At 44.4% G+C, this 25,162-nt stretch overlaps 1 protein-coding gene across 1 annotated transcript in view; it reads left to right on the top strand.

Annotated features, from left to right (window-relative positions):
• The window catches only part of TENM4 (teneurin transmembrane protein 4), a 3,069,169-nt gene that overhangs the window by 3,002,340 nt on the left and 41,667 nt on the right, over positions 1-25,162 (top strand). The window contains exons 29-33 of the mRNA XM_063641401.1: positions 2,321-2,464; positions 5,619-5,868; positions 8,143-8,163; positions 15,814-16,046; positions 20,002-20,156. Of these exons, the coding sequence (XP_063497471.1) occupies positions 2,321-2,464; positions 5,619-5,868; positions 8,143-8,163; positions 15,814-16,046; positions 20,002-20,156 (803 nt within the window). The remainder of the gene's footprint in view (positions 1-2,320; positions 2,465-5,618; positions 5,869-8,142; positions 8,164-15,813; positions 16,047-20,001; positions 20,157-25,162) is intronic.

The raw sequence follows: 25,162 nt of genomic DNA, 5'->3' as shown, positions 1-25,162 counted from the left end.
GGAAGGGAGGGAGGGAGGAGAAGCAAGGAAGGGAGGGAGGAAGAGAGGGGGAAGAAGAGGAGGAGGGAGGTGGGAAGGAAATAAAAGAATGTTGCTTGAGCACCTGCTGTGGGCATTGTGCGCCCCTGTACATTAGTATCTCTGTTAATCCTTATAATCTGTGAATCAAAAATTGTCACCCCCAAATTCTGCATGAAGAAGCTGAGGCCCAGAGAAGTGAGATGACTTCCCAGTGAGATGCACAGCTAGGAAAGAACAGAGCTGGATTTATTCCAGATCTTTCCTATGGGTTCGCATCCCATCCTACCCAACAAGGGAACAGTGGGAGCAAAGGTGCCATCTCTCACTGTTCATGATCCCTTCTGTAGATCAAGCCACTTCTGTCATCTTTTTTAAAATGAGGCCTTATAACCTCTTGAGATAAAATGAGCACTGCTAGTGCCCACCAGTCAGTTAAAAAGGGAAGTGACTGGGTTGGAGTCACTTTCCTAAGATCACATAGTGGCTGCTTAAGGAACTCAAGGCCATGATGGAAGGGGTCATAGGGACGTCTTCCAGCCCATTCCCCTGTTGCCATAAATAGCCGGCAGTCTTTTACAGCATCTACAAGAAACTTTAAGGAGCTGCTCGGTTGTTAATTCCTGTCTTGAACATGTAGTAGAATATTGTCCACTGGAAAATAGTGCCTGCCCAGAAAGACGCTTGGAAGAAATAGCATTCCTGTCTCTGCTGGTTCCTTTCCATAGTCCAGTTACAGGACTTTTTACACACCCAGGGTCAGGGAGGCTGTCATGTTTAGTCTTCATCCCAGTGACCTTCTAAGGGGTCCTGGATTTACGAAACAAAAATAAATCCAGGGGATTTCCAAGCTTTGAAACCTCAAAGTAACTTCCAGCTTTTTAAAAGTAATCCAACTAAGTTCCTTTTCTATATATTCATTATAAATGACTTTAAACATTTTTCCTAATTTAAAAAACACCATAGTCATTAATAAAAATTTGAAAAATGGACAAAAATAGAAAAAAGTCATATGTGATTCTGTAAACAAATACAACTAGTTTTTTCATACGTAGATTTTTTTTTTTTTTGAGACGGAGTCTCGCTCTGTCGTCAGGCTGGAATGCAGTGGCGCAGTCTCGGCTCACTGCAACCTCCGCCTCCTGGGTTCAAGCGATTCTCCTGCCTCAGCCTCCCAACTAGCTGGGACTACAGGCGCCCACCACCACACCCTGCTAATTTTTGTATTTTTGGTGGAGATGAGGTTTCACCGTGTTAGCCAGGATAGTCTTGATCTCCTGACCTCGTGATCCACCCACCTCAGCCTCCCAAAGTGCTGGGATTACAGGCGTGAGCCACCACGCCCGGCCTGTGATTTCTTTTAATGCAAATTACCGTATATAACCAGTCTTTTCAACTGAGCATTTCTCCATAAGCATTTCCCAGGTCACCACGTTCTTCTTCGCTGTGATTTCCAGTGGCGTCATAGTATTCCTAGGGTGGATGCACTTGGGTTTGCTCACCGTCTCACCCCTCTTGAACCTTTAGATTACATCTAAGTTTCCAATATTATAAATAATGTTGTGGTGAAGACTTTTGTGAACAAAGTATTTTCCATACTATATTAATCTCTTCTCATATTGTTACAAATACCTGAGACTGGGTAATTTATAAGAAAAGAGGTTTAATTGGCTCATGGTTCTGCAGGCTGTACAGGAAGCCTGGCAGCATCTGCTTCTGGGGAGGCCTCAGGGAGCTTTGACTCATGGCAGAAGGCAAAGCAGGAGCAGCCGTCTTACATGGCAGGAGCAGGACCTGGGGTGGTGGGAGGAGGTGCTACATCCTTTTAAACATCCAGATCTCAGGAGAACTCACTTACCATCATGAGAACAGCACCAAGAGGATGATGCCAAGCCATTCATGAGAATCCACCCCATGATCCAGTCACCTCCCACCAGGCCCCACCTCCAACCCTGGGATTACAATTAAATATGAGATTTGGGTTGGGAACACAGAAACAAACCCTATCACGTACTAAAGATTATTTCCTTGGAAGGGATTCACTTAGATCCTTTTAAAGTAATTGGTACATTTATTTTAACTTTTCCCCAAATGTAAAATTGCTCTTCCAAAAAAAAAAAGAAAAAATTATTAAGGCTCAGCAACCTTGTGTTAGTATTTCACATAGTTCTTGTTGCCACTTAGAAATATGATCCTTTTTTCCTCTTCTACAAAAGATAAGCCAGGTTCCTTGCCTACAGGTCTAAAGGCCAAAGAGTGGGCTTTGCTCACTTACGCATTTTGCCTCTTCTGTCACCTACAGTTTCCGTGGGTTATGAATATGAATCCTGCCCAGATCTAATCCTGTGGGAAAAAAGAACAGCAGTGCTGCAGGGCTATGAAATTGATGCATCCAAGCTTGGAGGATGGAGCCTAGACAAACATCATGCCCTCAACATTCAAAGTGGTAAGTGGATTAATAGAATCACTTGAATCAGGCTGGGGCAGAACCTTGTCTCATATCCCTCGTGCCCTGCCAAACAAAAAATTCACACTTTGAATCCCATAGGCTCCTATGTGATCAGAGAGCTCAGTCAACAGATACTGCTTGGATACCTCCTCTGAGCCTGTCACTGTGCTAGGCACTGGGGATGTAGAAATGAACGGCCTCAAGGCCTGATGCCTGTGAGACACAAATACTCACCAGGCAGTTTCAGTGTTGTGCCATATGCACCCTGACATCACAGAGGGAGGCACAGGGCACTATGAAGGCTAGAAGAAGAGCACCTCACCCAGCGTCTTGGTTCATCTATGTGTCTCTTTGGCAAGAACTCCTGAACTGAGTCTCAGAGGGTCTGTAGGATTAGCCCTGTGTATCAAGTAGGGAGAACATTCTAGGCAGAGGGCACAGTATGTGCCAAAGCGCTGAAGCCTAAAAGAAAGTTACCGGAGAGAAGGTTCATTGTGATTTAAGCAGAGGATGACATGAAGGAAACAGCGAAAGACAAAGCTTGGATGTGAGCAGCTGGAGCCCAGGGTAAGAAGATTAGGACTTTCAACTTCATCCAAGGCAAATGTCAAGCCTTTGCAGGGACTAAAGCACATGAGTGGCACCATCAGATCTGTATTGTAGATAACTCAGTCTGACCATGAGCTGGGATGGGACAGCTAAATATGGTAATGATGTCAGATATCACCTGCCTGATCTAAAAAGGCAGTGGATGTCCATCAAAGCCACAGCATGTTTTCAGGGGGAATTGACAAACTAATTCTAAAATTTATGATAGAATAGAGACTTGTAAATAGCTAATGCAGCCTTTAAGAACAAAGAAGAGGGACTCACCAGATATTAAGCTATCCTAGAAAAACCATATTATCTAAAACTGTGTGGTGCTGGCACAGGAACAGATAAATTGATTCCATGGAATAGAACACATTCAGAAACTGACCTGGGAAGAGTAATTAAACTAGGCTTTGGCCCCAAGTTTCAAAAAAGCCAAAATAACAGAATTGGAAATAAAGTTTGCTTCTCACTCACCTCACTTCTCACTCTGCGAGTCTGGTGGTAGATAATCCAGGGCTACAGGGTCTGAGACCCAGTCTCCTCTCTCTCTGTGCTCCACTGGGGTTTTCATCTCCAAAGTCATGATCCAAGGGGACCACTTCAGATCCAGCCTTCACATCCACTTTCCGGCCAGCAGGAAGGAGGTCAAGGATGAAGAGCAAGTCCCTTGCATTGTAAGGACACCTCCCAGAAGCTGCCCATATCACTTCTACTTACATGCCATTGCAAGAACTTATTCGTGGATATAGCTGCCTTGGAGCCAGGGATCGTGGTCTGTTCCAGGCAGTCATGTGCCCAGCTAAATAGCAGGGATTCTGTAACTGCAAAAGAAGGAAAGGTTGGATAGGAAAGAGAAGTTTCTGCCACATACCATGTATATATAAGAACTTGGAATATGACAGAGATAGCGTCATATATCAGTGCAGAATGGATGGGTGTTTTAGAACTTAGTATTGGGAAAATTGGCTCAATATGCAGAGACAAATTAAGTCCTCACTTCACACTGTATACAAAATAAATTGAGATATTTTCTTAAACATCTAAATGTGAAAGATAACATTTTAAAATTCATGGAAGAAAATATTTAAAAGGCCAGGCACTGTGGCTCATGCCTATAATCCCAGCACTTTGGGAAGCTAAGGTGAGAGGATCGCTTGAGGCCAAGAGTTTGAGACTAGCCTGGGCAACATAGTGAGACCCCATCTCTACTAAAATAATTTTTTTTTTAATTAGCTGGGTGTGGTAGCACATGCTTGTGGTCCCAGCTACTCAGGAGGCTGAGGTGGGAGGATCACTTGAGCCCAGGAGTTCAAGGCTACAGTAAGCCAAGAACATGCCACTGTACTCTAGCTTGGGCAACAGAGTGAGACCCTGTCTCAATTAAAAAGAAGAAAGAAAAGAAAAAAGAAGAGAGAGGAAAGGAAAGGAAAGGAGAGGAGGAAGAAAGGAAGGGAGGGAGGGAGGGCCGGCAAGAAAGAAAGAAAGGAAAGAAAGAAAAAGAAAAGAAATTAATTAATTAATTAGTGGAGTACTTGTAAAAATCTCAGGAAAGGATTTCCTAAAACCTAACAAAGCACAAACTTTAAGGTAGAAAAATGATTGATTAGAGTACATAAAAATTAAAGATATCTGTTGAACAAAGGACAGCTTTGACAAAGCTAATAGGTAACAGTTTGGAGAAGATCCTGATGATCTGTAAGAGCACAGCTCACTTGGGCTTCAGTATGGAAGAGGTGAGGCAGCAGGCAGAGGATGCAGTTTGGAGGCTGTGAAGTGTGCATGAGGAAAAAGAGGATCCAGGCTAAAAAGAAACAGGATGGATATGGGAAGAAGCTTTTGCGTCATTGAGGTCAATCCCCTCATTTTGCTGGTGGGGAAACAGGCCCAAGGGCAGTTAAAGCAGTAAAGAGATCTATACAGGAGCTGGGATCAGCCCATTAATAACAAAGCTGGGTAAAAACCCATGCTTCTTGACTCTCCTTTGATGAGAAGAGACTGTGAGTTTCACTCATTCATTTCTATAAACATTCATTGGTATCTACTCTGTGTCAAGCTCTGCGCTAAGCACTGGGGATACAGAAAGGAAAAAGACATAGACTCCATGCTTGAAATGGTATCGATTGAAAGAGAAAAACAAGTAAGTATGATAAATAATTCATGCTGCCATAGAGCTGTGGACTGGGTACATGAGATATGGACAACCTACCTGAGAGGCAGTGTAGGTGAATGGCTAAGCACCCAGACTCTGGAGCTCTTCCACTTATCGTCTGTGTGACTTTGGGTAAGGTCGGTTAAGCTACCTGGACAGTCCCCTGTTACAGGAGGGATAATAACAGTGCCTATCTTACAGAGCTATGGAGTGAATTAAATCTGTATGACTTGTTTAGGACAATCTGGGTTCCATTAGGGGGCCGAGGCAAAGCCTTGGGCTATGATCCTGGAAATGGTTGATGGAGATCTTGCATGCCTTGCCAAATCGGGGTGACTCTGTGGTCAACCACAGGAAAAGATACCCATTTCCTGCTCCATAAGCAATTCTGTTCTTTCCTTGTCCCAGGCATCCTGCACAAAGGGAATGGGGAGAACCAGTTTGTGTCTCAGCAGCCGCCTGTCATCGGGAGCATCATGGGCAATGGGCGCCGGAGAAGCATCTCCTGCCCCAGCTGCAACGGCCTTGCTGACGGCAACAAGCTCCTGGCCCCAGTGGCCCTCACCTGTGGCTCCGACGGGAGCCTCTATGTGGGTGATTTCAACTACATTAGAAGGATCTTCCCCTCTGGAAATGTCACCAACATCCTAGAGTTGAGGTATGTAAGGTGATGCTTTCTTCATAGTTCCTAATAATATGCCTTTGCCATCCTTTGGGCCCTGCCACATTACCTACTGAGCCCAGGGAAGTAGGACAGGACAGAGCCTTGCCTGTCAGACTCTGAGACTTTGCACCTCCCAGCTCAAGCAGGTGCTGCTTCCCCAGTGCACTGCAGTGAAGACAAGCCACCCAGGACAGGGAGATGTCCCCGGCATCCAGAGTACATCTGTGACATAGAAGGCTGCTAGCAGCCAAAAATTAGACCCCTTGGAAGCCATTGAATCTTCTTTCTGTTTTCTAGAACTAACCTGATTAGAATGAGTCACATGAACCTTTTTTATAAAAACAAGGGGCTGGGTGCCATTGCTCATACCTGTAATCCTAACACTTTGGAAGACCAAAGCAGAAGGATCGCTTGAGGCCAGCAATTTGAGATCAACTTGTGCAACCTGATGAGACCCCCATCTGCAAAAAATAATTTTAAAAATTAGCTGGGTGTGGTGGCACCTGCCTGTAGTCCTAGCTACTCAGCAGGTTCAGGCAGGAGGATCCCTTGAGCCCAAGGGCAGTTCCCTTCAACTGACCGATATCGAGAAAACTGACCTCTCTGCTCCTCAAGTGCTGCAGAAGCAGCTGAGTCAGCCTCTTTCCCCATCCTGACCCTGAGTGATGGAGAACAGCCACGCTTATAGCTCAGAGAAGGACCTGATATGTTGGATTTTTCTCTATGGCTCCCTAACCTAGATCATTTTAGAACCAGGGCACTGTCATAGGGTGGGCTCAGGGGTCATGGAAGAGCTGTGCTTTAGAGATAAGGGAGCCTCACACTCCCTTTCAAGAGGAATTGCGCCAAGCTCCCTCCCAACTCTTTTAGGGAATGGAATCTGCCTGTCTTCTGGGCCAGGGTGCATGTGAGCAGGACAGGCCCTAGAGCTGGAAAGACTTCCTCCATAGTGGGCAGGGGAAAAGAAAACTCACTTTTGCTGGGTTCCTACTATTTGCCAAGCATAACAATTCTCTAAGGTGTTTATTATTATCCCCCTTTGGTAAATGAAAAGATGGAGGCTTAGGGAATTTAAAGAACCTGCCCGAGGTCCAGCTTCTAGAATGGTGGACCCAAATCCAGAGATCATTACACACCTCTGCCTCGCCAAAGCCTTGTCACCTGGCCCAATGAGAGCCACTTCGACTTAATGCCTTGTTAAGATCCTCCCTGGAGGTAGGATCCTGCTGCAAGCATCTCGCTCTGCAATGCACGTGTGAAAGGAAGGCAGGGCCAACAGCCATAAGCCCTAAAGAGAAGGGTTAGTATCGGCCCCACGCACAGGGCCAGACAAGCACATACACGGTAGGCTCATAGGAAATCAGATATCGGCTGAATGAGAAGAGGACCACCAGTGGAATATTCTCTGCCCTTCTTTTGTCTATTATGAGTCTGACTGGCACAGACATCTGTCAAGGAAGAGGGATCCTTTGAGCATATTTGTGTCAGTCGGCTGCATGTACAGACCACAACAGAAAGCGCCATGGACGAGGAAATCAGCTCGCCTCGGCAGAGAAGCTGTACAACTTTGGACAAATCACTGAACCTCGCTGGACCTCCGTTTTCACCTCTTTCCAATAAGAGACCCCATTTTCCCTGCCTCCCTCCCACAGCTGTTGGGGAGATCATGACAGTGGGTAAGGAAGGGAGATATAAGTGAAATTTGAAAAAAATAAATTTAGAAGTATATTATCATTTTGATATATTTTTTCTCCCAGCCTTTTTTTCCTAGGCCTGTTTCTGTGTCATACCCTCCCTTCTAATTATAGTCTATCTCCAATTCTGTATTCTATTATGAGGAGGCTCCCGGGAAGTGACCCAAGTTTGGGTAACTCTTTGTAGGGAAGTGTGCATGTGCAGACACAGAGCAGTACGCATGTGTATCTCTGGGTATGTGTCTGTACAGAGGAGAGAATCCACTATTCCAATCTCTGTATTAGCCCTTGTTAAAGCAGCAGAATGTGTCAACCTAGTCCTCTTCCCCCAAAGTCAGCAGTAGTGGTGCAGGTGAAACCATGCCTCTTCTGATATGTAGCTGCTTGTAAGTGAACTTACTGACAAGTAATATCCAATATAAAATACATCAGTGTCACAGCTGCTAAGTCTTTATTTATTATAGTATTGTATAGTACCATTGCTGTCAAGTTTTCAGGCTGCTAATAATGCTTCTAACCCTGCTGCTAACACCTCATTCTTTCTTCTATTCCCTGCTCTCCTGTCTTCTGTCAGAAATAAAGATTTCAGACATAGGTAAGCCAACCAGTGGAGACTTTCCTGCCTCACCCCTGCCTTGTTGCATGCTGTATGGTAAGCTGCACGTGTCAATTTCAGATGGCTGTATGGCAAAAGAATCCTGTGTGATTGGAACTGATTGGGGTAATCAGTTGCAATGGGAGGAAGTCATTAATAATGGCACGAATGGGTGGCAGTAGCCTGAACTCCTTGGATCTGTTACAAAGTGAGGCAGTTACTTTGATAGTCTGAAAGTAATATGGGAAAGAATTTGAACCTTGGAATAGTAATTTGAATGCTACAGCCTGCTTATCCTTAGAATAAATGAGGATGTCATCCTAACTGCATTGAGCGACTTTGATGGTCATGATAGGAAGTCCTGAGAACATCTTGATCAGGCGAACAATCTGGAAGAAGACAGATTTCACATTTACACTTCTGTGGGCATTCAAGGTGCCTCAGCTTGGGGATGCCAGGCAACCCCACCCAAGCCCAAAAAGCTTGCCATCAAGGAGAAAGCAGAATCCGGGAACCAACTGCAGAGATCAATCCCCAAATAAGAACTTTGTCCCAGAGTGGGTTTGTCATGCAGACTCACAGTGACATGCAGTAAACAGAAATGGGTCTAGTCAGGCACACCAAGAGAAGTGTCTGCCTGTCAGCATCACCTGTCACTATGGTATTCACCTGACTCCTGGATAGCAGTCATCTCGGAGTCCCCTGACCTCACACACATTGTGGTGACGTGAAAAGTAACCATGGGCAGATAGAGCTGTGGCTTGCATGGCCACAGAAGTGGCTCTCAGTTATCCACCTATGGCTCAGATCAAAGTGGTTTGGGGGTGGTGCTAAGTTGGGATGAAAGAAGATCTTAGGGGTGGTGGAAAGAGTCAGAGAGACCCAGAATCAAGTAATGATTCTATCTCTTTCGATAGAAGTAGCTACATTATTCATGTAATAATTGTATGTGTTATTTTAAGATAATATTTATTATATAAGTAGTAAATATAATTATTTAATAATTCACATGTACAGAACATTTACTATGTAGCAGATAGAGGGTTATGTGCTTTACATGGATTGTAGCATTCTATCCCCAAACCACTCTGTGAAGTAGATATCCATGATTACATCCAGTAGACAGACGAGAAAACTGAAGCTCCCCAATTATGTGGCCTTGAAAAAATTCTTTCATCTCTCTAAGCTTTAGTTTCTAACATAAGGTTAATAAAATCTCCCTTGGAGTGTTGTTATAATGATCACAGAAGATATTTGTAAACTATTCAGTACTTTTAGGCACAGGGAGGAGCTCCAGAAATAGTAGTAGTAGTAATAATAATGATAACATCCCATAGAGTTAACAGTATTATAATTTATTATAACAATTATTATTATATGATAATGATGATGTCTCCATCTTTCCCAAAAAGGAATTAAATCCTCTTACACCCAAAGGCACATGTATTAAAGTAAATCAAATAGAAATTGGTAACAAAAGAAAAAAGGAGGAAACATATATGTGATTATTTATTAGATTAAGCTCTGAGCTTCCTGGCAGCAAGTGTAAATAAGAAAACATAATTATTTTCATACTTTGTGGTATCAGAAATTGAAAACATGCCCATTTCTCAGAAGAGAAAATTTTTTTCCTGACACTGAAATCTGAGATTTCCAATGAGATTTGTATGGATGATACTGAACTATGTAATGGTCCATGCCTTCAACTTCAGTTGTACAGAAAACATGGAAGTACATTTCACGTGAAGGTCTTGGATTAAAGCCTAGCATTTAATGTTGAAACATTCAGTTAGTGGTGGCGGCTGCATGGGACACAGCCATGACCCAGGGGGACATAGCCAGGAAGAGTCAGGAGGCCAGGTGCTGTCCGCCCATGCTTCACATTCGCCGTGTGGCTGTGGGCTGGTTACCTGGCATTTCTGGTTTCCAGTCTCATCTATAAACAAAGAGTTCGTGGTTTGCGAACATTTTGTTTCTGATGTTCAGTGATCTTTTTATATATTCATGGTATGACTTTAAACCCTTCATCAATTCATTGTTTTCTTGGGTACTAAAAACTTTCTAAGATGAACCAAAGTAGAAAAGAAAAAATGAATCACTTTCTGCCTTGCAGTTTTCTAAAGAGAACCAGAAGACAGAGAGCCTGGGTTCAGCTCTGATGTTAACTGCTACCTAGATATTGGCAAATCTCTTCCTCTATCTGGGCTTCAGTGTCCCCATCAGTAAATGTTGGAGATGGATTTTAAAAATTATAAAGTTGTGTCTCTTCCTCCATTAACTGTCTCAGCCACTCCCAGTAATATGTCTGGCCCCATGACTGGCGACTTTAGCCTGTGTGTGTGCTTCCCCGGAGCAGACTCGTGTCTGCCTTTTGCTTTTCCAGCCTCAGAGCCAGCGTGCTGTGCCAGGCATGCTCAGTACAGAAACCCATAATCCATGGGGCATCTATGGACAACTCTATGGACAACTTCAGGAAACAAGCATCTTTGCCTCTTCCCAGAGCTCTTCCCTAGGGTCACGGAAGATGTTTGAAGCCTTTTCTTCAGAAGTACATTTGAACTCAAGTGTCCATCAAACCCAGCTACACATACTATATTAACTCAGAGCCCTTAACTGTCCCAGGAAATAGGTTGAGCAGGACAAAATAAAGTCTGACATACTTAGTGTTTCCACTATGCACCAAGTCTTCTAGAAGTTTCTAAAGGAACCAGCTTTGCTTGAAAGCTGCCATTTATTGGGTATTTTATTTCTTAGTGGAACAGGCACTCTGCTCAGAGGTTTATAGTCTTCATGCAATTTTGTCCTCAAAATAATCCTTTGAAATAGGTGTGACTATCCCCATTTCTCAGCTTAAGAAAACTGAGGCAATGGAAGTGATGTGACCAGGGTCACTTAGCCAAGTGGATGGTGGAACTGGTATTTGAACCCTTGACTGTGTGGCTCCAACACTCAACCTCTTCCCACTGGTTCTGAGAACCGGGGAATCAAGTTCTGCCAGGGCTGCCAGCTGCTGTCATTGAAGGACGCTCCTTTGCATGTGGCAGACCTTACTTAGAGACAAAGAGAATTCTCACTCAGAAGCAAGTGAGCCTGTATGTCCCTACAGACTCCTAGACTCCCAGCTCCTACTGGGAAATTCCAAACACCATCCAGAATGAGGGCAGAATGAAGCTTGGCTTCAGCCCATTAACTTCAGGAATGGTACCCTGAAGGCCTCTTGATTTTACATCACTTCCAGAGAAACTAAGGTTATGTTTGAGGAACTAGAAAAGAATGTGGGTTCTCAGAGACTTCTACAGCAAACTGAAAATGAAGCTGTGATCTTACTCTGTGTCCAGCCCTGCTCAGGATACTGGGCATCAGAATTGAATCAGACATGGTCCGTTTCCAGGAAATGCTCCGTGTCCACACAACCAGGCCTAAGGCCTCCGCTGAAGGCCGTCTTCCGTCTCATGCTCTGAGACATTTATGATTTGTAGAGTATTCTGAGGCCTTGCTGCTCAAAATACAGACAAGCAACATTGGCATGCTCTGGGAATTGTTAGAAATGTGGACTCTCAAGTTCCGCACCCCAGAACTACGGAATTGAAATGTGCATTTTAGCAAAGGCTCCAGGTGGCACATTAAAGTTTAAAAAGAACTGCTCAAAGGCCATGGTTCCCAAATCTGGCTGTGCCTCCAAGTCACTTGGAGAGATCTCAAAGGTATAGATGCCCACACCCTCCAATCGTTGTGGGTAAGGCTATTTTTAAAGCTCTCCAGGCCATTCTGATGTGTAGCTGTGTTTGAGAACCATCACTCTAAGATTGCTGGCAGTGAGCATTTCCTATGTATACTCCAGCCATAGAGGCTAATTCAGCAGAACTTTCTGGAGTACTTATTCTACATCAGCCCAGTTCAAAGCAACAGAGACTGGTAATCAGTCCCTCCTCTTGAGGATTTCAAGGTTTCATCCAAAAGACAGACAATTAAACAGAAAAGTTTAATTGGTGCTACAGATACTAAAAGTATAAACTTTGTAAGCTCTAGTGGAGACACAATGAAGGAAGAGGCCATTTCTACCAGTGAGGAAGAAGTGGGGGTTCAGGAATGGTATTACAGATGAGCTGAACCTCAGAAGATGAGCAGGTACTCCCAGGTGAATATGGGCAGAGGACCCTTTTAGATCCTGAGCAGCAGGGTGGGGAAGTAGAAAGAACACAGACTTTGGAGTCAAGCAGAACTCGGTTGGAATTTCATCCTGCCACTTAGGAATCTGTGGTCCCAGACAAGTCACTTCACCTCTTCCAGTCTCAGTTTTCTGAAATATAAGGGAGGAAAGTACCTACCTTATATGGTAGTTGTGAAGAAAATGAGATCATGTGTGCATCAAGTGCTAGTGCAGTGTCTGGGACAGAATGGGCACCCCTAGGTGGTCACAGATGCATTCTTATCAGTGGTAGTCATCTCTGCAGCTCTGTTCTGCAGACAGGTGGCACTGCAGCCTGGTGGAGTCTAGATGGGCATCATAGACGCAGCTGCAGCTCCCAGGGGCAGGTGGCAGGAGGACGAAATGAGTTGAATGTTCAGAGAGCTCTGCAAACTAGAAAGGGCTGTTGAGATGTATAATTTCATTTGATCCTAATGACAAGCCTGTGAGCATAGCCGAGCAGGGACTTAGTCATTGGACAGCTAAGGGACCTACGATTTGAACTATTTAGGTGACTCACCTAAATGAGAGCCTACACCTTCTAAGTTCAAAGCTAGTTGTTGTTTTCCCTACGCTTAACTTACCAGCAGACCTCAGATTTGTCCTTGGGCCGAAAGATGCAGCCACAGCTCTTACAGACTCTGGGATAATCCTGCCAATGCCACTCTGTCCTAGAATTCACTGATCTGAGAAGCTCCACATGAGTGACACTTCTCTGGAGCAGTGCAGAGAGACATGAGCTGGAAACTCAGGGGGCTAATCTAAGTGGACAGGGCCCCCTCACCATATCCCCTCAGGGACCCTTTTCTGCCGAGGTAAATAGCACCAGTTTATCATGAGTGATGTGCAAAGAAATGAAAAAAATCACCCCGCCTCAGAGCTGTCATCAGAAAAGCAGGAAGATCAAGGCTGCCCCGGCATTACACAGTAGGATCTAAGGTCACCGCATTTATTTAGCCAGAATTGATGTCATCTGGGAAGATTAAATCTGTGCTACATTATAGGGTAAGTCTCAGGAGACATTTCAAAATAGACAGGATACCTGTCCTGTTTACTGCTACCCCCAGAAGAGAAGTAAAAGAAGAGCTAAATAATGCAAATGCAAACACTACCTAACTAATCTAAAAATAGACATGCCATCTACTTAAAACAAGTGGCTGCTATGAGCTAGAAGGCACGAAGCAGAACATTGGAAAAACAAAAATGAACAAAATCCAGTCTCTTCCCTTCAAGTATTGACGATTGGGTTTTGGAGGCACACACATAAATGAACAGTCACAGCATTATGTCCTATCATCCAGAAATGAATGGATGCAAATCTCCACACACAGGGAGGAGGCTGGGGAAGGTTTGCAGAGGAGGGAGCATTTGAACTGACAAGTGAAGGGTGGGTAGGAAAGGGAGGGGCAGGGCATACTGCAGAGCAGGAGCAGCAGGTGCAGGCAGACTTGAGGCGTGCTGCAGGGACAGGTCTGTGGTCAGGTGCAGGGTGTCTGGGAGGGGAGGGAGGACGGGAGGGTGGAGCAGCACAGCAGAAAGCTGGGATTTGTGCAGGGGCAGGAAGCTCCTGACTTCTCTGTAAGAATTAAGGAATCCCTGAAGGGAAAGCATTGAAATGGCAGGTTGGTATTTGGGTTAGATCAAGAATGGCTTGAAGAGGACCCAGGCTACAGGTGGAGAGACCTCCCCTTGGTTCGAGAAGGATGTGACAGGACAGTAGTATTATGGTTAAAGAGGAAGGACAGTTGGAGAAAATCATATCAGTTTAGTTGAATTCAGGGAGAGAAAACCAAGGAAGGAAAGCCTTGGGTCTGGATGCCTGGCCCTTTTCGAGGTAGCCAGTCCCCAAGGACACTGTCCAAGGCAAGAGACATTTATAATGACAAACCTGCCAGGGCCAGATTAAGACCTTCAGTGACTTCCATACTGAAAAGATTATGGTGCCCCAGCCTTCACAGGGAATTCAAAGAACACAAATCTGTAAAATAAAATTTTGCTTTTCAAAAGGACCCAAAACTTACATACCTGATAAATGCAAAATAGCTTCTTTCTAGAGTTTTCAAATTCTCTTGCTTTCATCTTGAAGGGGGTCTGCAGTGCTCCGGCCCTGCTGGTGCTCTCATCACTGCTCAGTCTGTCCCGAGTCCCTTAGCACAGTTTATGCCTCACTGTGCAGTGAAAATGACCAGCACCAGGCTATCTGGTCCAAACAGAGCTTCCTTTGAATCAAAATACCTTCCAGAGACTTGGAAGGGGCTGCCAATATTGAGATGCAGTTTTAGGGCCCGGCAAATGTTCAGGCCATGCACAGGAACTTAAAATTAGCTTCTCAGAAGCACCAAGTTCAACTCCAATGTGCTCTAGACTTAAAAGAAATTGTATATCAGTACCAGGGGATAAAAAAATTCAGGCTTAATAAGAGATACCTACTACGTAGTCATCTCCAAGTGCAAGAAGAGACACAATCATTGGTAATTAAAATAATAATTATTATTGAGCATCTACTACACTATGCTACTTTGCATTTTTTATTTTCTCTCTAGTTTCCCCAATATACCAGCAAAGTAGCTGTTAATACCCCCATTTTGCACATAAAGACAATTCGAGGCTCAGGAGGTCAGGTAACTTACCCAAGTTTAAGAACCAGGAAATTACAGAGCTAGACTTGGAACCCAGACTGTTCTGATTCCAAATCCTGTGCCTTTTCCTCACCCTGTGCCTTTTCCTCACCCTGTGGCTAGAGGCAGTGCTTTGTCTCCTCAAGGCATCTCTATAGTCAAGCTTCTCTCTCCTCTGTTGGCACAGCCTGATCTTTGCAACTGTTTTCCAGAAACAGAACCATCATTAGCACTGCTCTTCTGTGTCGCTTTTCTTTTCCTTGGGTTTCACTGCAAATTACAAACCAATCCTGAAGTTCATTTATATCTGACTGCCAGAGGGAGACTCCTGGGCTCCTGATAAGTGTAACATGAGTATCCACTGAAGACGGTGTTGATGCTGCTGACCGGGAGTCAGAGCCAGCCAGGGTTTCATCCATCAGTCCCAAGATGGAGATGAGGGACTGCTGTAAAAATCCTGTGGAAAAGGATTTGAACTCTTGACGTGTTTTTTTAAAGTCAAGAACATCCATGTTTCTAGCTTGAATGAACGAGACACCAATGGTAGGCCTCAGTGATCATCTTCTTAAGAAAACATGTATTTAGCACCTGATACAAACATGGCACTGAGCTGGTCATCTCAATCATTAGCAAGGGGTTTTTGCAAGAATAGTGGGTGGGAAGGATAGTTAAGCCAGCGACTGAGGTCAGAAAAATTGGGGAACCATCGCCCACAATAGGGGCATCATCCCCATAAGACATTATTTCTTGGATTCTAAAGGGCCAGGGGTTCATCTGTACATCTCCAGCTACTCGTAGGAAAGAAGAAAATGCTCACCAGTTGGCCCTGTCTTTGTTTTCTAGTCACAGTCCAGCACACAAATACTACCTGACCACAGACCCCATGAGTGGGGCCGTCTACCTTTCTGACACCAACAGCCGGCGGGTCTTTAAAATCAAGTCCACCGTGGTGGTGAAGGACCTTGTCAAGAACTCTGAGGTGGTTGCGGGGACAGGTGACCAGTGCCTCCCCTTTGATGACACTCGCTGCGGGGATGGTGGGAAGGCCACAGAAGCCACACTCACCAATCCCAGGGGTAAGGCCTTGCCTTAGAGACATTGTCAATAACATTTATTGGGGTATTTTCCATTTCAGAAAAACATGCATGATTAATATTGCAAAAATCTTTGGAAAATACCAAGAAATATATGGAGGATGGTGAAAACTGTGATAATTCCACCTGCCAGAAATACTCCCAGTTAACATTTCCTTTCTTCTCTCCTAGTCTTTTTTCAAAGTGTTTGTGTGTATGTAGTGTTTACTAAAAACAAACAAAATGAGATCACATTAAGCAAACTGCTTTTTTTCCGTAAATGCTAGATCATTAACATTTCGCCATGTCATTAAATGGTTTCTGTGTGCTCATTTTTAATGACTATATAGTATTCCAGCAAATGGATGTCCCAATCCTCTACTATTGGACATGTATGCTGTCTCTCATGTTATTGTTACACAAAAACATTTTAGTGTATTGTGTTTTCATATGTTCATATGCTATCAGGTGGGTTAACTGTAGGTCTCAATTCTGAGTCCCTCAAAAAGTTGAACCTCTAAATGCCCACAATCACAATTTGTCCTTCGCTTATTCAGCAAATATTCGAGTACATAGAGTACAATGGTTGCATAGATAAGTTTGTTGCAGCAGAATAGATAAGACTGGAGTGTGAATCACTGTGACATGGGCGAGAGGAAGAGGTGCTCTCTGAGAGGCAAGAAGAAAGAGCTGTTCATGGGGGTTTAGCGCCAAGAGAGACCTCTGTGCCTTGGAGACTGGGAAAGGTTTTTGGAGAAGCCATCATTATCCACACTCAGTGGAGTGTTTACTGTGTTGCAACCCCTATAGCCAGTGATTTACAGTGTCTAAGCCCCAGGGTCCTCACTGATAGAATGGGAGTAATAATGCCATCCGTGTCTACCTCCTAGGCTTATTCTGATGGTCAAAATTAATATGTTTAATAAAAACCTATAGAAACATTATAAGTGGTTCTATTATTAAATAGTTCTAGATTTCAGGGCCTAGTTTCAAATCAAAGCAGGAGATTCTAGTGAAATCAGGCATTCAAATTCAGACTTTGTCATCTACAGCTGAGTGACTTTGGGCAAATCACTGAAGCTCTCTGAGCCTCATTTTCCTCATCTATGTAATAGGGATATGCTGCACAGTTGTGGTACAGATTGAATATTATTAGGAATGTAAATGCTTAGCACAGTAGTACCAGGCACATGGTAAACATCCCATAAATGATGATTCCTATTATTGTTGTTCTATTATATCACATGACATCATATCAAGTCACATTGTCTCTACCACATACCTGGAGTGTCAGGTGGTAATTGTGTGGGGTAAATATTGTACCGACAAAGGCTAATCCCGCCGAATTATGATTTTCAAATACTGAGAGAGCAACCAGGAGTGGAAAGAATACTAGGCTTGCACTTAGAAATCCTATATGGTTTTCCTCTGCCACTGGCTGGCCCTGGGACCGCCTCCTCTGGGCCTCAGTTTCCCCATTGGTCAATGAATGAGCAGGTTGGGCTAAACAATCCCCAAGACCCTTTGCAGCCACAACATTCTACTCTCTTAGGTTTAAAACAGCTTTTTCTGAGAATTTTTATTCTCTCCAGGGCTTTTCAGTTGTTCTCCGCACATGTGTGTTCTCTTCCCTGCCCTCGCAGCCCCCCACCCTCACACAGATGAAGTGGCAGTGCATTTACCCAAAAGCCTGTGACTAACCCACATAGAAATGCCAAGGGTACCACAATATGCAGGCACTTTGCAGCAGGGAGGAGAAAAGATGTCCATCTATTGAACACAACAAAAGGAGAAAAAATTACGTAATTAATCAGGGGACAGATCACTTCTATTAGTCTGTGCAGCCAACTCTGTAAACAAGAAACCCGACTATTCATGGAGCACTCATCAGTCCAAACAGATGGAAGAGAAAGACGGGGCATAGCTAGGCAGACAAGAAAATGCCTGTCTTGGCACTTACAGAATGAAATTAATGTACATTCACGACAGGACCATGAGAAAGGCTTCCCAGCCTTGAGGCTGCCTGGTCCTCTGTGTGAAATCACTCTCCAGCCTGACCAGCCTAAGAAGGAACAGTTGGTGCTCCAGCAGGTTCTCAGCACTCAGAGGCCCCCTGGGCATCTTAAAGCACCCTGCTGGCCAGTGAGAGACACGTGGGTCCCCAGAGCAAAGGCCTTGAAACTCACAAAGTGCCAGCCACTCTCTCATTATTACAATGGTCATTAATAATTATTGAGGGCTAATTACTGCAAGTCAGATGTTAGAATCCCTGTTTTATCAATGAGAAAATGAAGACTTAAAAGTGAAGTAATATGCCCAATTAATATGACCAGAAAATTTTATAATTCAAGTCTCTCCACCTCAGTGAAGCCTTCCTGACCCTTCTTCCACTGCCTTCCCTAGAGAAAACATAGCAAAACAAAAGTGACCAGAATCACCTGTATTTTACCATGACCCTCTCGAGTCTGTCCTTTCCTGTGATGCTCACATGGTACTGACTCATTCTGTGCCTTTCCATCTAAACTGGGTGCTCTCCGGGGCCATGTCTTATCTGTATCCCATGACAGTTCATGGTTATGTCTGACTCTTGCGATTCTGAACCTGGGATGGAAATTACTATCACCCATGAACACTATTAAAGCATGCCCTGGTCCTAGTCCCAGCCACCCGCTGAATTAGTATTTCCAGGAGTTAGGCCAGCAGGTGTATATTGAAAAACCTCTTTACGTGCCTCTGATGCACATCACAGGCTGAGAGGTACTGATATAGTGGAGTGGTTCTCAGACTCTGGTTTGTGTCATTATCACCCAAGGTGCTTGTCAAAAATGCAGATAGAACCTCAGACTCCACTTGAGATATTTTGAAGCAGCTACCTGGGGGTTGCAGTTTAGCAAGCTCCCCGGGGATTCCCATACATGTCCAAGAGTGACAACTAAAGATTTGGAACAGTCTCATTGTTTGACAACTGGGAAGACAAACACAGAGATGCTCAGTGACTTGCCCGAGGTCACACAAGTTGGGTCAGGGAGAAAGTTAACAGAGTGAGACGGTCTAGTGAATGGAGCAGGTGATGTTGAGTAATGATTCTGACTCCTCTCCTCAGTGTGCCACCTTTAGAAACTCAATTCAACAATATTCTCTACACAAATCCATAGGATTCTATTCAGATTCTGTACTTTTGTAATGATCAGTGAGACGAAAATAATAAGAATAGAAAAGCATGAAGGACGGGCCAGGCATGGTGGCTCACGCCTGTAATCCCAGCACTGTAATCCCAGGCCAAGGCAGGTGGATCACCTGAGGTCAGCAGTTCAAGACCAACCTGGGCAACATGGTGAAATCTCATCTCTACTAAAACTACAAAAAAAAATTAGCCAGGCATGGTGGCGCATGCCCGTAGTCCCAGCCACTTGGGAGGCTAAGGCAGGAGAATTGCTTGAACGTGGGAGGCAGAGGTCGCAGTGAGCCGAGATCACACCACTGCACTCCAGCCTGGGTGACAGAACGAGACTCTTTAAAAAAAGAAAAATGGTTACCAAAAAGAGGAACTAATTATTGTAATTACAGAGCTTCAGAAGTAGGTGAATTTAAATAATTCACAGTGTTAATATTGAAAAAGATCCTCCTTACCACTATATCTCTAGTGCTTAAAAAACCCCAGAAGTTATGAATCCAGGTTTAGTGGATGGCTAAGGTGATAGATTAAAATCTCAGGAGGCAGCAAGGTGGGAGGACCAGAGCCCTGGAAGATCTGAAAAAGTTCTAATCCCTGCTTTGAACAAGTCACTCAAGGCCTCTGAGCCTGAGACTCCTCCTCTTTGAGAGAGGAATGAAGGTTGTGGGAGGATCAAACCCAATCATGTAGAGGAGGTGCTCTGTCAGCTAGCAAGGCTCCAGGAATGTGCGGGTCATTGTCATCTCTGATGCTGAGTTCCTGTTTTGGCTTCTCTGCCCCCAGGCATTACAGTGGACAAGTTTGGGCTGATCTACTTCGTGGATGGCACCATGATCAGACGCATCGATCAGAATGGGATCATCTCCACCCTGCTCGGCTCCAATGATCTCACATCAGCCCGGCCACTCAGCTGTGATTCTGTCATGGATATCTCCCAGGTAAGATGGCTTCATCTACCAAAGCCCTGGGACTGCCCACTCATCCTCTCATCTGCCACCCAGGCAGCCTGCTGGCCATTCATCTTTGCAGTGATAAGCCTTTAAAGAGCACCTACTTGGTGCCAGGTTGTGATGAGCACCAAGGACACAAAGATAAGTAAGATACAGCCATGTCTTGGGTGTTCACCATCAGGAATAACAAGCGGAAGCCCAGGGGACAGTGAAGAAATCTCCCCAAGGAAACCTCAACAGCAGCAGGGTAGGATAGACAGAGCTTTACACCGCGTGACATTAGATCCATTGCCACCTGAACTTCCACTTTGGTAACACTGATGGGTATTTGTACATTGCCTGTTCTCTTTCTAAGCTACGTGAGGACAGAAATTTTGTCAGTAACCAGAGTGCCTGGTTACCCAAATTTGGGCACAGTCTATACTTGCTGATTGATTAATCAATTGATTGAATCCTAGCTTTTGCCACTCACTCAGTAACTTTCTTTTGAGCCTCACTTTTTACATCTGTAAAATGGAAATAATTCACATCAGCCCAGTAGGACTACCCTGAAGATACATGAAACAATGCATGCACGACTCCTAGCATTGCTTGGCCCTTCAGAGGTGATGAATGAACAAAAGTTAGAGTGCCTACTTTCACACAAGAGGTGACATTTATGCAAGTTTTACAGGTTGAATAGAATAGGGGTTTGCTGAGTGGCAAGAAAGGAGACATTTCACACAAAGGAAACAGCATGTGCAAAGGCACAAAGATGTTAATGAGGCTGGTACACTCAAAGAATAGTGGAAAATTGAAAACCATAGCATAGGGTGCTTGGAAGCAGGTGGCCACAGTTAAAACAAGAAGCATGGTTTGGGTCCAGGAAGGGAAGGACCCTGTTGTACCATGCCAAGGAGTTTGCACATTTGCAGGTGGATACCAGGAATCCATTATAGGTCAAAAAGAGACACAAGTGACTGGCTATCCAGCATGTCCTTAGTACATCCTGCGATGACTTGGCAAGGGTATGTACTTTGTTGCTGGATCTTTTGGCTGGGCCAGGCCCATGCTGAATCAGTGGCCTGTGCTGAATCTTGCCAACATTACCAAAACGTGGGAAATCAGGAGCATTGGGTTACATCAAATTGCAAATTGATTTCAGCTCCAGCAACATTTAGCTTTTTAAACCGCTTCATTTTTAGGGGAGCCTGCACACACAGGCCCTTTTCCACTGACTGTGTCACCTACTGCCTGCCTTTCTGGCCATGCCTGCCTCTGTTTCTGACATGTATTGCTAAGTCCTTCCACAGAGCCTTGTGGATGCTGCTGGAGGTCCCAGCACTCATGTCACCTCCCCATCGCATGCTGGGATGGTTTCCCTCTGCGCTAGCTAATGTGATTATTACACTCCAGAATGGAAGCTGTTCTCTGCCACTCGTCTTTGCAGTTTTGGCAGGCTTGCCCTTGCTGGCTAGTGAGTTTCCCTCTCCAGTCTGTGAGCAAGCTTGAATTACCCATCAGGAAGCTGCCATGGCCTAAGGATGTGCATACAAGTATTTTCAATTCTCAAAATGGGCCCTCAACCAGCCAGCACAGGGTGCCGAAAATTTTCAATCCACACATCGGAAAATTGTTTAACTTTAGATAGAGGTACTGCCAAGCAGTCGGATCAAAGGCTTGGAAGACAACTGGCATATGGCGGAGGGGGAAAAAATGCTAAAACCCACACTTAGATTCAGAAATCCTGGACTGAAATCTCTAAAGGCCCTCACTACCTTTGAATGTCAGCATGGGATTTTCTTTAACCAAACTCTCCAATACTGGCATCTATTTTACAGACACATATGCGCAGGTGTCACTGGCTTTCTTTCTCAGCGCTTCCTCTCTACTCTGCCGCCCCATGGGGAGCAGGGAAGTAAGCAAGAGAGAGCACACAGCTCAGAGGCATGAGTGAGAAGGCGAGAGCCAAGGAACTTGGACCAGCTCCTTTGGGAGGAGACAAACCCAGGCCCAAAAAGAAACTAAAGAGAGAGGCACAGAGCAGAGAAGGAACAGAAGGAAGTTGTTGCAACCTGTTAAGAAGTGGAGATGGCCACCACCGGCAGAGAATAACTCTGTGCTTAGGATCCAAAATAAGAACTTAGTATGTGCCAGGCGCTCTGTTAGAAATGGGGGTACAGGATAAGTACAACTTCTCTTTTCTTACTTAGCTATCACAATAGTCTCATGGGGTAGAGCTGATCTACCCCATTTTATAGATAAGAATACTGAGGTGTGATGAAAGAAAATGCATTTATAAATGTAGAGCCCTGTACCAGGTTCCATCAGGGATATGGAAATGAATTTTTTAATGAAATTACATACACAAATTGTCTAGTACAGTGCCTAGCAGCTAGTAATAGGATGTGGATACTAGTTCCCTTTAAAATCCACAAATAACTTCCTTGTACGTTGTCTCATTTAATCTTCACAACTACCCTATATAATATGTATTGTCCCCTTTTACATATAGAGAAAGACGTTCAGTGTTTAAGAAACTTGAGGTAGGTGACACATGTAGCAATTGTGGAACTGGAATAGGAAGTGAGGTGTCCTGACCCCAATCTCTCACTCCCTCTATGCCATTTGCTGGTTCTTCTTTCCTTCATTCATTCATTTGACGATCAATTTTTGCAACAAAATCACTCTGCAACAAGGCAGCCAGCTCCAAGTGCTTTAATAAAGGCACAGAATGCTCAGGTGGACAGGGAAGAGGGTCCCATTCCACACTGGAACCATAGAACGTGGGAGCTGCAAGACCTCTGAAATTATCAAGTCTAGTCCATTCATTTTGGGGATGGGAAATCAAGTCTCAGCACGATCATCGCTAATAGGGTGGTGAAACCAGAGAGGCTTAGGTAGTCGGTCTGGTGCAGGATCATCACACGGGCAGTGTGACAGAGTGAGGACTGACTCCAAGAGCAATGCCCCTTCTCCTTTCCCAAGCACCTCTGTGCACATGGCATAAGCGGAAAGTGTAGGAAAGCACTGCTCTTCATTCCTTCCTCTTTCCTCTCCGCTCTCCCTCCACTGACTCTATCTCCCCCCAGTCCTCCCATCAAGGAACCATCTTTTCATTGTAACGACAGGCAGAAAGTTCTCCGCAAGCAGGTCCCCGAGGTGCCACAGGGCCAGAAGGCATAAAATATTTAGCGACCAGAGTTGACAAGAAGTAGGTTTTAAGAAATTGAAAACTCCCCTGTCACTTTAGAGCAAACTGTGTTCTTGATGCAGCCAAAAGCTGCCATGACACTGCCCAGAGAGCGTGGGGAGTGTGAAGCAGCAGCACTGGCCGGCAGCGGCCCTGGTGCGTTTGCAGGCTCCCTGGCTCTGCAGGGACAGAGGGAGCTGGGAGTAAGGGGACAAGAAGACTTTAGAAGCAGGACCTGAAGATCATGTTCTAAAGAACTGAGAAAGGGCCTGCCCCATCCTGAGAATGTCCCTGAGCTGAGGGGACAGATGGAGGTGGCCTCACTCGTGTGTATATAATGTATTGGGGTTTCTTTTTACATTGGTAAACTACCACATGTACATTGTAGAAAATATAAGAAGTTAGAAATCACAAAGAAGGAAATTAAAATCACCTTTAATCTTACTATGGTTAACGTTTTGATATATATCCCTCAAGCACTTAATCTGCTCTTTATCTATAATCTAGCTAAACTTCTTGTATTTTTCCCCAGTTGGTATCCCACTGGGCTTACAGTTCTGTAACCTGTTCTTCCTACTTAATACATAGCAAACATTTCTCCATGTCATTAAATATCCATCTATAACATCACTTTTAACAACTACACACAGTATTCTAATTTATGAGCAAACTAAATGTACTATTATTTAGCCAGTTCTCAGCTGTTGGGCATTTGAGTTGGTTCTCGGTCTTCGTCATTATTAAAAATGGCTTCATCATTATTAAAAACACTCTTATAGACAATGGTATACAAAAAGTAAATTCCTGGAAGAGAAACTTCTTATCTAAAAGCATACACTTAGGCCAAACACAGTGGCTCACACCTGTAATCCCTGTACTTCGGAAGGCCACGGTAGGCAAATGGCTTGAGCCCGGGAGTTTGAGACCAGCCTGGGTAACATGGCAAAGCCCTGTCTCTACAAATATATATATATATATATATATATATATATATGCCCATACATATATACATACCTACATATATATGTATGTATATATGTACATATACATATATATGCATACATATGTATGTATATATGTACATATGCATATATATGTATGCATATATATACGTATATATATGTATATATACGTATATATGTATGCATATATATACGTATATATATGTATATATACGTATATATGTGTGTGTGTGTGTGTATATATATATATATATGTGGTGGCACATGCCTGTAGTACCAGCTACTCAGGAGGCTGAGGTGGGAGGATCGCTTTAGCCTGGAAGGTGGAGGCTGCAGTGAGTCAAGATTGTACCACTTCACTCCAGCCTGGGTGACAGAGTGAGACCCTGTCTTACACATACATACATACATACATAAGTAAATTAAAATAAAGGTATACACTTGCTTAAGCAGGCCCCAGACTGGACCAAATATCAAGGGTTTGTAGGGGGCTCAGGAAGTCTAAGGCAATGAATTTTTAGGTGGGGTGGAAAAATCAGCAGTAGGGTGCACCTGTCGGCACTTCCAGCCCACAGAAAACGTGGCTGGACCTCCTAGAGACACAGGTGGCAAAGGGTTCCCCTTAGTGCCAATACCTCCTAGTGTGATAGATCCAACAATCCAGCCTTCAAGTCCACTGAAGAAAACGCTCCTCCCCTCAGACCATGCCAGCTACAATCCCCTGGGTGCCCACTTGAAGACTCACCATGAGCTATGCCAGTTTCCCAGCCTGGCTCAGAGGAGGTTCCACAAGGGGCCCAGCACTTCTGAACTCCTAGTTCCTACAACCAGCTTCAGTAATCCTTTCCAGGTGGACCTGT

The sequence above is a fragment of the Symphalangus syndactylus genome, chromosome 6 (assembly GCF_028878055.3).
Source record: "Symphalangus syndactylus isolate Jambi chromosome 6, NHGRI_mSymSyn1-v2.1_pri, whole genome shotgun sequence".
Taxonomy (NCBI): Eukaryota; Metazoa; Chordata; class Mammalia; order Primates; family Hylobatidae; genus Symphalangus; species Symphalangus syndactylus.
This window is presented reverse-complemented; position numbering and strand designations above follow the sequence as displayed.